Below are 13,928 nucleotides of genomic sequence, written 5' to 3' on the forward strand. Positions count from 1 at the left end.
TTTGAAAGTAAACTGCTAAAACCAAGCTCTTCCTTCATGTGCATAAAATATTCATAACTCCTTGTGAAAATAATTATTACAACAAAATAAGCTTTGAAATTTGAAAATAAAAGTCCAAACATAATTTCCTCATCTAGAAAGAACTGAAAGTATTTACAATTGCTCTAAAGAAAATAAATACTTAGGTATAATCTAAAAAAACCTGTATGGATCTATATCCTGGGAATGATGACGATGAAATAAATGAATATACTGTGTTCAAGAGTAGAAAGGTTCCACATATAAATTCTACACAAATTGATCCATGTTTAATGCATTTCCCATTAAAATCCCAAGAAGGTGTTTGTAGACAAAAACAAGCTTATTCTAAAGTTTATATGCAAAGGCAAAGGACCCAGAATAGTTAAAATAGCCAAACTTTAAAAAAAAAAAAAAAAGCATAACATAAGAGGAATCACTACCTGATGTTAAGGCCTACTATGTCGCCTATAATGAAGAAGTCTGACATTGGCAGAGGGACATATACATACATAGATCAACAGACTACAGAATCCAGAAATAGACCCACAAAAATATCCCCAACTGGTTTTTGACAAAGGTGCCAAATTAAAAGGAAGAAGGATAGTCTTTTCAACAAATGGTACTAGAGTAACTGGGTACCATAGGCAAAAAAAGAAAAAGAAAAAAAAAAGAATCCCAACCTAAACCCCACATCTTATACAAAAATCAACTCAAAATGAACTTGAAAGTAAAATATAGGGGTGCCTGGATGGCTCAGTCAGTTAAGCGTCTGACTCCTGATCTTGGCTCAGGTCATGATTTCACTGTTTGTAAGCCTGAGCCCCGCACTGGGCTCTGTGCTGACAGTGCGGAAACTGTTTGGGATTCTCTCCCTCTCTCTCTGCCCCTACCCCACTCATTCTCTCTGTCTCAAAATAAACTCTAAAAAAAAGTTAAAAATTAAAAAAAAAAGAAAAGAAAACATAAAACCATAAAACCTTTGGATAGAAACACAGTAAAAAATCTCTGGAGCTACAGGCAAAGGGTGATAGAAATAGGCAAGGAATGGGGCGCCTGGGTGGCGCAGTCGGTTAAGCGTCCGACTTCAGCCAGGTCACGATCTCGCGGTGCGTGAGTTCGAGCCCCGTGTCAGGCTCTGGGCTGATGGCTCAGAGCCTGGAGCCTGTTTCCGATTCTGTGTCTCCCTCTCTCTCTGCCCCTCCCCTGTTCATGCTCTGTCCCTCTCTGTCCCTCTCTGTCCCAAAAATAAATAAGCGTTGAAAAAAAAATTAAAAAAAAAAAAAAAGAAATAGGCAAGGAATTCTTACACTTGACACCAAAGTATAATCCATAAAAGAAGAATCTAATGAACTAGATTACATCAAGATTTAAAACCTTCCCTCTGAAAGACCCTGTGAATAAGATGAAAAGACAACCTACAGACTGGGAGAAAATATTTGCAAGCCCCACATCTGACAAAGGACCTAGATTACCTAGAATATATAAAGATTCAAAAATCAATGGTAAATGCACCAACAATCCAATTTAAAAATAGGCAAAAAATATGAACATGAATAGAATCTATAGATGGCAAATAAGCACATGAAAAGATATACACCCTCAGCCATTAGGAATAATACAAGTTAAAACCACGACACAGCACTATATACCTATTGGAATGGCTACAGTATAAAAGAGCGAGAACATCAAATGGTGGCAAGGATGTGGAGAAACTGGATCACATATACATTGCTAGTACAAATGTAAAATAACACTGCCACTCTAAAAAGAGAATGGTGTTTCTTACAAAACCAAAAATGTATTTATCATACAACTCATCAAGTACACTTTCAGGCACAGATCCCGGAGAAATGAAAATTTATGTTTACACAAAAAACTGTACAGGAATGCTCATAGTGGCATTATTAGTTAATAGTTAAAAACTGGAAACAACCCCAATGTCCTCCAATGTGATACACCATAACACTCAGTGGTACATCCATACTATGGAATACTACTCAAGAATAAAAAAGGAACACACTATTGATATATACAACAATTTGGATGGAGCTCTAGGAGAAAAAAAATCTATTCATCTCAAAAGCTTAAATACTACATGATTCCACTTATATATCATTCTTAAAATGACAAATTTAAAGAAATAGTGAACAGATTAGTGGATGTCACAGGTTAGAGTGGAAGGAAGGCAAGAAGGTAGCTGTGCCTATAAAAGTTGGTAGCGCAGGATCCTTGTGATAGAACTGTTCTGCATCTTGATTCTGGTGGTGGTCACATAAATCTACACAGTGATAAAACTGCAGAGAACTAAACATATACACACACACAAACACAAATGAATTCATGCAAAACTAATGAAACCTGAGTAAGGTTGATGAATTGTATTACTATCAAAACCAATTTCCTGGCTGCAATATTGTAGTTATGCAGTATGTTACTGCTGGGGAAATTGGATGAAGGGTATATAGGATCTCTACATACATACATACATATGTATGTATACATACATACAACTGCATATCAATCTATAATTATCTCAAAATAAAAAGTTAAAAGCACTTTTTTAAATCCAGTAAGAAAAAAAAATTGAGGACCCTATAGAGTTAACAAGTATTTCAAAGATATCATTACAGATGACTGATTTTCATGCTCCCAAGTGGGCAGCCACATAATTAACCTCCATCTACTACTCAGAATCCACAGATTTATTTTTCCTCTCTTCCTTCTTTCTCCTCTTTCCCCCAACACCCTATAAGCCTCCTTCATAACTGGTTGTAAGAGAGAACCACAGCATATGTGTGTGTATGTATATGTGTGTACAATGCAATACCATGTTCTCTCTAGTTTTATACAAACATACACAGAGGTGGTTTTTGTTTTTTTTATCATTATTAGCATTCTGTGCTCTTGGTTCCCAATTTCAAACCCTATGATTTGGCACATTTTATACTCCCCTTTAAAAATAATTAAAATGTTTGTTGTTTTTTGTGACAGTAATTGCTTTCAGCCCCTACCTCCAAGCCACCGCAAGGTAAGCGGCCCCTTAAAAAAAAAAAAAAAAATGTTTCCATATGTTTGCTCTGCAGTTTGGGTTGATCACTGGTGAAACCTACACAATATGGTATCTTCTGTGCACTCAAGCAGAAGATAATAATTGCTAATTTTATAGAGTTAAGTTAGATACTTTTTCTAACCACTTATGTACACTCTATTAGTAAGCCACTGCTCCTGGGCTTAGCATTGGTATATTGAACATGGTATACTATACAAAGAAGTACAATAACATACCCTGTATTAAAAACACCCAATTAATACATGGCAGAAGCTAATTTACTTGTAGTTCTGATTTGCCCTTCCTCAGAGAGCTGTCACAGCAGGCATTATTCCCATACTTTTCCCCTACCTTGGCTTTCCAAACTACTCATCAGTTTTAATAAGCCCTGACTCAGGGCTTCTGTTTGACACACACATACACACATACACATACACACACACACACACACACACACACACACACACTCACATTCATGTGTATATTGTATATGCATTTACTTCTATGTAATTTTATCATGTGCACATGATATACATACATATGAGTTAGCATCTAATATAAATTCTCTGTATAACAATCATGGGATAGTACTCTTTTTCCAACTTGTTATAAGAAAAATACCTTTTTTTTAAAAGTTTATTTATTTAAAGAGAGAGCAAGCAGGCATGCATGCATACACACAGGGGAGGGGCAAAGGGAGGGAGAGAGAGAATCCCAAGCAGGCTCCACTCTGTCAGTGCAGAGCTCAATGTGGGCTCAATCCCACAAACTGTGAGATCATGACCTGAACCAAAATCAAGAGTTTGGCACGATTGAGCTACCCAGGTGCCCCAAGAAAAATACCTTTCTGGGTGCCCGGGTGGCTCGGTCAGTTAAGCATCCAACTCTTGATTTCAGGTCAAGTTATGACTGCATGTCTTAAGATCGAGCCAGCCCTGCATGTACTCAGAACTGGGCATGGAGCCTGCTTCAGGTTCTCTCTCCCTCTCCCCTTTTTCCCTTCTCCCACTCATGCTCCCTCTCCCTCCGCCCCTTGCCCACTCACACGCCCTCTCCCTCTCCCTCTAAAAATATAAAAATGAAAATAAAAAAATAAACGTTCTACTGTATTCTCAGGCTAGTAACTCAACATTCTTCTACCCACCTCTCATGTTAGTTTCTATTTGGGGGAATAAGGATATGCTCTGCTGCCAAAAATGTCTTTTACAAATGTTCAAAGAAATAAAAACAAAGTATTTTTCTTGTGGCATTTCTTACACAATGGCCCCAAATGTCAGTTTTATACACTACAGCTATTGGTGTACTGTTTTCAATTTTAGAGAAACACTCCAGTAATCAAATGATGTACTTACCCAAAATGACTAAGATTTGTAGAATTAAACACTCATTCATTCATTAACCTTCCCATTAATGTATAAATTTTTTGTATCTTGCTCTTAAATATACAATCTTAATTTTTTCCTAATCTTCCTCAGAAAGATAATTTTTAAAATATTAAAGAAATAGTTTTCATTTCTAAGCAAATCTGAACTTCAATAAGCAGTCTTAACAGAGTATGCTCTTAAATACCCAATGAAAAACGATATTAAAACAGCACAATTAAAGCTGTATAAGTTTTACCTTAATTCTTCTCTCGGTGTCATCTAATTTTAACTCTGCGGAAACCAGTTTCTTTGCCAAATCATCTCGTTCAGGTAGGTGTCTAGCTTCAGAGATCTTTTTCAGTTTCTGCAAGGAAAATTTTGTCCTATATAGTTCTCCTTCAGTATCTTTCACCCTTTTCTCAGTTGCCCGTTCTTTCTCTTGAGATTTTCTTAAGCGTTCTTTGAGTGCTGTAATCTCATTGTTATGATGAGCAATAAGTTGTGAGATTTCATTTTCTGTATCTTCAAACTTATTCAGGGCTTTCTCCTGTCTGTATTGAAGCCTTTTCAAAGCCTTATTTTCTTTTAGCAGCTCAGCTAACTTGACCTGGAGTTCAGTTACTTCATTCTGCAATTCATTGATTTTTAGCAGTCTTGCAGAAAGAACCCGTTTTGTAACAAGATCAGTATCTTTCCGAAGTGGCTCCCTATTGAGGCTCTGGGAGCGAAATCCCACTCGGACTCCCTTTCTGTTTGGTGGATCCTTAGGGCTTGGCTTCCTAGCGGCTAAAAAGGAAACAGTAACAATGTAAAGTGAGAGCCCTACCAATGTAATATTACTTATTCATTCTAACACAAGTGTATCCATAACATTCTTTAATTATATTGTTCCTTAAAAAATGACCTTACAAAATTTAAGTATCAGGTTTTAGAGGTCTTAATATAATGTTAATGTATATAAATATACAGATATTTATATACTAATGTTTTTATTAAGAAACATTCAGAGTCTTTTAAGAAAGGTCAAGAATATTCTGACTTATCAAAATGATATCTCAATAGTTTACAGGGAATTATTTTACACTGCTTTAAAATATGGCAGTATCAGCGGTATCTCCCTCTCTCTGCCCCTCCCCCATTCGCACTCTGTCTCTCTCAAAAATAAACATTGAAAAAAAAAATTTTTTTTTAATGCCAGTATCAGGCTTTACCATTTTCAACTTTATAGATAAGATGGCAAGCGAGAATTCAAACATGGTCATCATCACCATTAGCATGGTGTTTAATAAACACTGGACAAAACATTGTGATATTCAAGTAATTTATGCCAAGATATTTGGGATTATAATTCAGAATGATGAAATGTACGTTTTCTCTAAATTAACCAGAACTTTTTCTATATTTGGGGAAAGAAGATTATAACATATTATACAACAAGAAGACTTGGGTTTGGGACTCTGATTTACCACTTAAGAACTTCCTAGGCAATTCGGCTAAATCTTTCCAGGTCTATTTTCCCCACCCATAGAATTAGGGTAACAGCACCTATATAACTAGGTTGTTGTGAGAACTAAACAAAGAATTCATATAAAATAGGAAGTTCTCCACAAATATTCTCTGGCACAATAAGAACCTAATCCCATTTATCAGCGATTAAAAATGAAAAGCACTTTTAGCAGTACAGACATGATTTTAAATGCTTGCTCAGGGGCTTTCTTTTGTGTAAGGTTCAATCAAAAACATTTGATGCAATTTGAGAACAAGACAAAAACAAAAAAACTACACCCTAAAAAATATATGCATATGAAATCCTTAAACTATACATATTAAATAACGTTTCGCAAAAATTTGGAATGTCATTATTTATACTAAAAGTTCATTAAACTTAGGCCCCAGTGTACAGAGCCCCTGTCCTTTAAAAGAGGCATCTGGAAGCCTGCCACAGTTGAGAATAATGAACTTTAATCTCCAAGGTGACTGCAGTTTTTAAGAAGGAAATGCATTCCAGATGAAAAAAAAAAAAAAAAAAGAAAAGAAAAACTAGAAAATTTAACCTTTCCCTACCCATCTCTCTAGTCATGGATACCTTAATTCCATTATTTAAACAAGTAATATTTACAATTTACATTACAAAATTTCATTTAAAAAACAGAAGATTCTAATGACTGTGTTTTGAATGTGTACTGATTTGGGATTCCAGTTCTAAAAATGTGTGAATACACAAAAGGAAGTGGTAATGATAATAAATGAGGGAAAGCCTACTTGTAACTCTGAAACTACACTATCCAATATAGTAGTAGTCACTAGCCACATGTAGCTACTGAGAGATTTGAAACGTGGGCAGTCCAAACTGAGATCTGGTATACTGCGAAGTACATACTGAATTTCAAACACTTAGTTCAAAAAAAAAAAAAAAAAAGCAAGCACAATGTTCCAAACATAATGTTTTATATTAACTACATTTAGAAACAATAATATTTTGGGGGTGCCTGGGTGGCTCAGTCAGTTAAGCGTCTGACTTGATTTGACTCAGGTCACGATCAGGCTAGGCATCAGGCTCTGGGCTGACAGCGTGCAGCCTGCTTAGGATTCTCTCTCTCCCTCTCCCTGTGCCCCTCTCCTATGCATGTTCACTCTTTCTCCAAATAAATAAATAAATAAATAAATAAATAAATAAGATAATATTTTGGATATGTTGGTTTAAATGAAGTATATTATTAAAATTAATTTTACCTGTTTTTCTTTTTTAATATAGTTATCAGACAATATAAAATTGCATGTGTGGCCTACATTTGTGACTTGCATTATATTTCCTGTGGATAGCACTGCTCTAATTTTAAATTGGGGCATCCATCATTTCAATTTTCTTTCTTTCCCAACATACTGAGTTAGTAACAGTTTTGGTATCCATATACTATTATGGAATATGTACTCAACTCTTAGAATGACAGAAACTTTATACATAAAAATGATTATAAACATGAGTATTAATTCTTCCAAATTTCTGTTTTATGTATAAAATCATATTGCTCAGCAAACAAGATTTCATACAAATAGAAACTTATTTGAAAAGTTAAAGCCTATATAAGAATCGACAGAATTTTCCTCTAATATACTTCAGCTATTCAGTCAAACAGAAAGGCCTTCCAAAACCAACTTTTTCACATCCTAATAATTGGAACATTGATTTACAGCATATTCTATTCATATGACTACAAACTGATCATAAAAAGGACACTTAACCTAATTCAAAAATATTTCCTAAATGCCATTTACTTATTTTCATTTTTAAAACTATCAAGATGAAACACAGTGCTAATTCAAGTGAGAAGAGAAAAGATGATTGACTGTCATGTATATCACTCTTCATTTGCCCCTTGCTAAGTCAGTATGAAAAAGAGGGTGAGAAAGTATTGCTTTTTTTCTTCCTTCAGGTGATAAAAATAAAATATGACTCCTTTAAAAAACATGCAGTTAAAAAAAATGTAGTAAAGATGAATTACATATCTACAAAAAAACTCAATATTTATATTATTGGTAACACACGAGATAGAAAACATATATAACATGTAATATACAAACATGTATAACCTAAACTATCATCAAATTTTATCATTATGCATATAACTTTTGATAGAACAATTTCATTTTTAAAAATAATTAGATATGCTGATAATTAAAAAGAGAAAGGAAGAATATGCTATCAAACATTCAAATCCACAAATTCAAGTGTTCAAGATGCTGTTTTAATTACATGTGTTCTTTCCTTAGTTTAGTATACACTGGCAGTTGCAACTTAAATAGCACATTCTATTTAACACTAACTCAGTGTTTAAGGAAACACTAAAGTGCTTAAGTGTAACTGGTATGGTCCTGTTGATTGATCTAAGGTAGACAAATTACCACAGATTTTAATTCAGAAGGCAATACAAAGCAGAAAATAGTAAAAGTCAGACTAAAGACAATAACAGATTTTTCTGGGTGATGTTGGAACTGTTTTTCATAGATTTTTCTCAATTATCTTCTTAAATAAGGTAAGGTTTAAGAATTTCTCTTTAATTAGGTAGCCTCCTAAATTGCTTTGGGGAAGTAGTAAAAAATTAAAGTATTCCTGCAAGTAATTCACGAAGTATGTAAATTATTTCTCAGGAGTAAATGGGCATTGTCTAAGATTCAACCCTAAAGTCTGTTTATTCTTAATTAGATAGCAAAAGTTTAATATCAGATCATGCTTTCAACCACAAAATCAAAACAAGAGGCTCACACTGAGGAAAAGACCAAAAAACTTGTAGCACTGTACTGGAGAAAGAAAGAAAAGAAAGGAAATAAAAGAAGAGGAATGAAAAGGAAAGAAAGGAAGAGAAAGAAAAAGCACTCAACTGTTCTAAGTATCATCCCTGGGAAGTTAGATCAGGGGTCCATGAAAGGGTTGCTTTCAAAATTAACATATATTCTTTGCTGATTTTTTCAAAGCAAATGTTACTTTTCAAAGTAAAAATTTATAAAGGCAAATTTAATCACACCCCTGCTTAAATCTATTCTATAGCTAACTATTTCTCCACAGAAACAGACAGTCAATATATTATTATATGATTCAAGGTGTTTCATGACCTGGCCCCTGTTTCAGTTCCCAATTTTACCCCTCCCTGCCTTGCAATCTAAACTATATAATCTTTCTAAATGGGACTGTTATAGCTGTGCTGCATTTATTAATGAACACTATAATTAACTCAATTGCCTTAGTTTATAATTCTGTAGTGTATTTTTCTACGGTAGTCCTTACATATTTTGTCACTAAGTACATCAGAGGTTTTTTGACCAGAAATTCATTAAGACAAAGAAGAGATTTCTAGAATATTGCCTTGTCAAATATGTATTAATATGTAGTTCCAGACTAGTAACATTTTAATAAGACAAATTATTTCTAATGATTAATCTTGTTTGCATTATAACACAGTTTAATAGAAAACAGAGTGGTGGTCCCAAGTCCCAAATTCCATTTCTAGAATTAATTTGAACTTTTGTAGTAAGTGCTGTGTAACCTAGATGAAGTAATTTTACTCAATCTATAAAAATGCCCCTTAAGTATTTTATAGCAATGTCTTCTGCTGCTTTTTAAAAGTGGAGACTTAAAAAGGTACTACTTTGTGATTTTTTTTTTTGCCTGTATAGTACCTCAGAAACACCAAGACAAGAATTTATTTAGAAAGAATAAAACAAAATGAGAAGGCTTATGTACAGTTCTTTCTTCTGTATATAGTATGATTTTTATTATAACAAAGGATAATACACAGCACCATAAGCAACAACTATACAAAACTATGTGTATATAACACACACACACACACACACACACATATATAAATCAGCCCATTTCCATGCACATATCAATATACATAGTAATAGAAGAGTTTCATTCATACAACTTTCTTTAAACACTTAAAATGAGTCTTCTAGACTCTCTTTTAGAATGCTTACCTTGGTGATGTACTTGGCTATCTGAAATCTGTCTTTTAGGATTTTTTCCCTTTTTACTCTTAGGTGAAGAGGACTTGACTAGCGATGACCGGCCAGAAGATTGTTGAGTAGTTTCCAAATCAGATGAAGAATAAGAGTAATAATGTTTGTCTGTCTTACTTTCTTGATCATTATCTGGACTTCTTTCTCTTTCCCCCATGGTTTTTGAAAAATGTTCTCTATTCACATAATTTCAGATTTCCTTTCTCCAAAAAAATCCATGACAAGCCTGAAGAGCAACCTTTAGAGTCTTCAGATCCTGGTGATAATATTCATGTCTGCAATTTGTTTTCTCCAGATATCTGTAGTAGAGATTAGCCCATTAGCAACCAGAAGATACATATTTGTTCTTACAATTAAGGAAAGAGGGAAGGAAACTCATTATATTTTGTGAAATAGGTTTTATGGTTTATTATAATAAAAGATACTTAAAGCAAATAAATACTGCTTATAATTTTTAAAAGAGGCTATAATTCAATTCATCCCTATTTTCACATTGTTATTTATAGTCTATAGAAAAGACAGAATGTTGTAGCTTGGACAGAGAACATACAAAGTACCTAATATATAATTGTTTCTGAATAAATGCTAACTGAATTTGACTCCCCTGAATGTTAAGATTTATAATAAACACAAATGCTGATTTTTGACAGATGAATAATGACCATTATTCACCATTTTTTTCTTTTCTGGGGAGGCAGGGAGTGGTAAAGGCAAGCCTACTACTAGAAACAAACAAACAAAAATAACTACATAAAAATGTAAAATTAAAGTATGTAAAAAATTAACCAAATTTAAACACCTGGTGAAAAAGTTGCAATATGACAGAAAAATAGTTATCATCCTTAACATATAAATAAATAACTCCTATGACCCCACAAGAAAAATATGAGGTCAAAAGTTAAATGGGCAAATACGTGTTAAGACCCATAGCCGGCAGTGCACTCAAAGAAAAAAGGGCAGGGTGTGCCCAGGGGGCCCTCAGTGGTCATGAGTTTGAGCCCCACGCTGGGGTGTAGAGATTACTTAAATATTTTTTTAATGCTGCTGGAATGCCTATCAAGAGAAGATCCACAGTGGGGCACCTGGGTGGCTCACTCAGTTGAGCACCCGATTCTTGAATTCAGTTCAGGTCATGATCTCATGGTTCATGAGACTGAGCCCCACATTGGGCTCTGCACTGATAGCATGGAGCCCGCTTTGGATTCTCTCTCCCCCTCTCGGCCTCTCCCCTACTCACACTCGTTCGCACTCTCTCTCAAAATAAATAAACATTTAAAAAAAAAAGATCCACAGGATATTTGGGAAAAAAAGTTGGCAAGATATATTAAAACTTTAATTATGCTTTTAACCTTTGGCCCAATAATCCCATTCCTATGTAATAAGAAAATAATCCTAAAATTAGGGGAAAAGTTATGCACAAATGTTTATGCAGTACAATTTTTTTTATTTTTTTTCAATATATGAAGTTTATTGTCAAATTGGTTTCCATACAACACCCAGTGCTCATCCCAAAAGGTGCCCTCCTCAATACGCATCACCCACCCTCCCCTCCCTCCCACCCCCCATCAAATATGCAGTACAATTTAAAAAAAAAAAAAAGAAGCAAACAAAATCTCTAACAATAGCAGAATAATTAAGAATATTGTAAAAATCAATACAGCATAATATCATGCTGTCGTTAGAAAAACTTATAAAACGTTTGTGTTACCAGAGGAAATGTTTATACTACTATGGTAAAGAAAAAATTCAAACTAGTGAACACAATATGATCTCAACTACACATATTCATAAAAAAAAAACCAAAAACCCAAAAGTAAGGAGTACTCTTCCCTGATGAAGTGAAAAATATTTGCAAAGTAAGGGATATATATACACCCAAACAGTGTCTGAGCAGCATGGATTTTAGATGATTTTTTTCTCTCTTTATATATTTTTATTTTCTATTAAAATAAAATTAGATTACTTTTTTAATTGGAATAATCATTTTTAATATTTAAAAAAATACCACTGATGAAATTACTATTACAAGTATAGTGCTTCTAGCACTATATGAAAGAAACATATGCACAAGGTGGCATTACTACTGTTCATTGCAGCAGTATTACAGTGGTAGAGAACTAAAACAATCAAAGGACCATCAATGAGGAACTAGCTACATCTAACCACACAGTGAAGTACAATACTATCAAGGTACTAAGGGAATGAGGACTACCTCTGTGTATTTTCTGCAGTCTGGAGTGACCTCCACAATGTATTAAGCACAAGAATATGGAGAAATCATGTATAGTCTTTCTTCATCAAAGAGAGATTACAAATTTGCATACATAATGCTTTATATTTTTAAAAAGGAAAAAGATAAAGAAACACTTAATGGGGGGGGGGGGAAGAAGGGTTCTGTAAGGCAAGGCTGTCTAATAAAACTTTCATCAAGAATGGAAATGTTCTATAATCTGTGCTGTCCAGTATGGTAGCTGGCCACATATGGCTACTGGACACCCTGAAATGTGGTAAATGTGACTGGATAACTAATTTCTTAATTTTGTTGAATTTTAATTAACTTAAGTTTTTAAAGCTGCATATACTGGTGCTTGGCTCATTGAATCTCAATGATCTCATCTTTAAAGACAATAATAGTAACTTCCTTAGAGAACTGCTATGACAGTTAAATGGGGATAATTCAATAACTATGACACAATAAGCACTCGGTAAAAATCAACTATTTACAATTCAAACATACAAGATATTCAGTAAATTGATTGATATTCCTTGTCAAAACTGTTTTAATTCCAATAATATAACTAAAAGCTGATTAAATGGTATAGATGGGGATTATTTGTTTATATGCATATAGCAGAAGCAACTCCCTATGACCTATCACATCTTAATCAGAGGTGCCTAACTTTTCATTGCAAAAGGTAGAACCCACAAAACATTACCTGTCATTTACCTCCTATGCACCAACACCCACTCTCCCCCATCCAACCTCAAATATATGCATAAAGTTTTAAAAAAAGGAAACATCCACTGACCCATTATTCAAGTCCCTCTCCCTGGAATAACTATTTTAATGGCTTATACTTTCATGCTTATGCTATTTCTTGAATTAGCAACTTGAGACTATAAAAGATGAGGATTTAACTTGTGACTCATTTTAAATGTTTGCAACATGCAACGGCTTGTTGGGTTATGCAAGCTTTTTTCCTTAGAATTCCTAATTGTCCTTTTATCCTATTGAAAGGAAAAAACCACCTTTCTATATCACTAATATTTACCCAGCTTCCTAGTCATTCTATCTACAGGCTGAATCCATTCCATTCTTCCTCTTAAAGACATTTTCCTTGGGACCAATTATTTCCTATTCTACTTTAAACAATTACTTTGTATATCTGTTATACCACTGTCATTCTGGCATCACTTTTATAGTACTTCTGAGTTGACCCACCATTTCTAGTAGCTCATGTCACCGTCTTTAGTTTTGATCATTTTACTGATCCATATCCTCAAATAACTTCAACAGAAAGGGTATATAGATAGGTTAAGAGGTAAATGTTCTGAGTCCTTATATACCTGAGAACGTCTTTATTTTGCCCTCCAATTTGATACTTTTCATAGGTTCTGCATTCTAAGTTAAGTCATTTTCTCTCAGAACTTTAAAGACACTGCTCCACTGTCTTCTAAACCCTGAAGAGGTTCTTGCTAGATGTTACAGTCAATTCTTTTATTCAACATGTATTTCTTTTGAACTTTTACCATGTAACCATAAAGAAAACAACAACAATAATCCTTGCCATTATGGAGTTTACACTCTAGTTATGCTCATCTGATTCTCATTCCTTTATAGGTTATCTTTTTTCCCCCCTCCTTAGGAGCTTTTAGAATTTTCCCTCCTCTTATACTGCAATTCCACAACGTGCCTAGGTGTGGGTCATTTTTTTCATTGATTGTGTTGCCCCTTTATCTCCCTCCTTCTTTTA

The 13,928-nt window shown here is 34.1% G+C and overlaps 1 protein-coding gene across 4 annotated transcripts in view; it reads right to left on the reverse strand.

The window, feature by feature from the left end:
* LCA5 (lebercilin LCA5) overlaps positions 1-13,928 on the reverse strand; it is a 146,656-nt gene that overhangs the window by 48,122 nt on the left and 84,606 nt on the right. For all 4 annotated transcript variants that reach the window (XM_047860418.1, XM_047860415.1, XM_047860416.1 and 1 more), the window contains exons 2-3: positions 9,913-10,253; positions 4,691-5,220 (exon numbers count right to left, since the gene is read on the reverse strand). In XM_047860418.1, the coding sequence (XP_047716374.1) occupies positions 4,691-5,220; positions 9,913-10,111 (729 nt within the window). In that variant the 5' untranslated portion in view covers positions 10,112-10,253. The remainder of the gene's footprint in view (positions 1-4,690; positions 5,221-9,912; positions 10,254-13,928) is intronic.

Source organism: Prionailurus viverrinus, chromosome B2 (assembly GCF_022837055.1).
Source record: "Prionailurus viverrinus isolate Anna chromosome B2, UM_Priviv_1.0, whole genome shotgun sequence".
Lineage (NCBI taxonomy): Eukaryota > Metazoa > Chordata > Mammalia > Carnivora > Felidae > Prionailurus > Prionailurus viverrinus.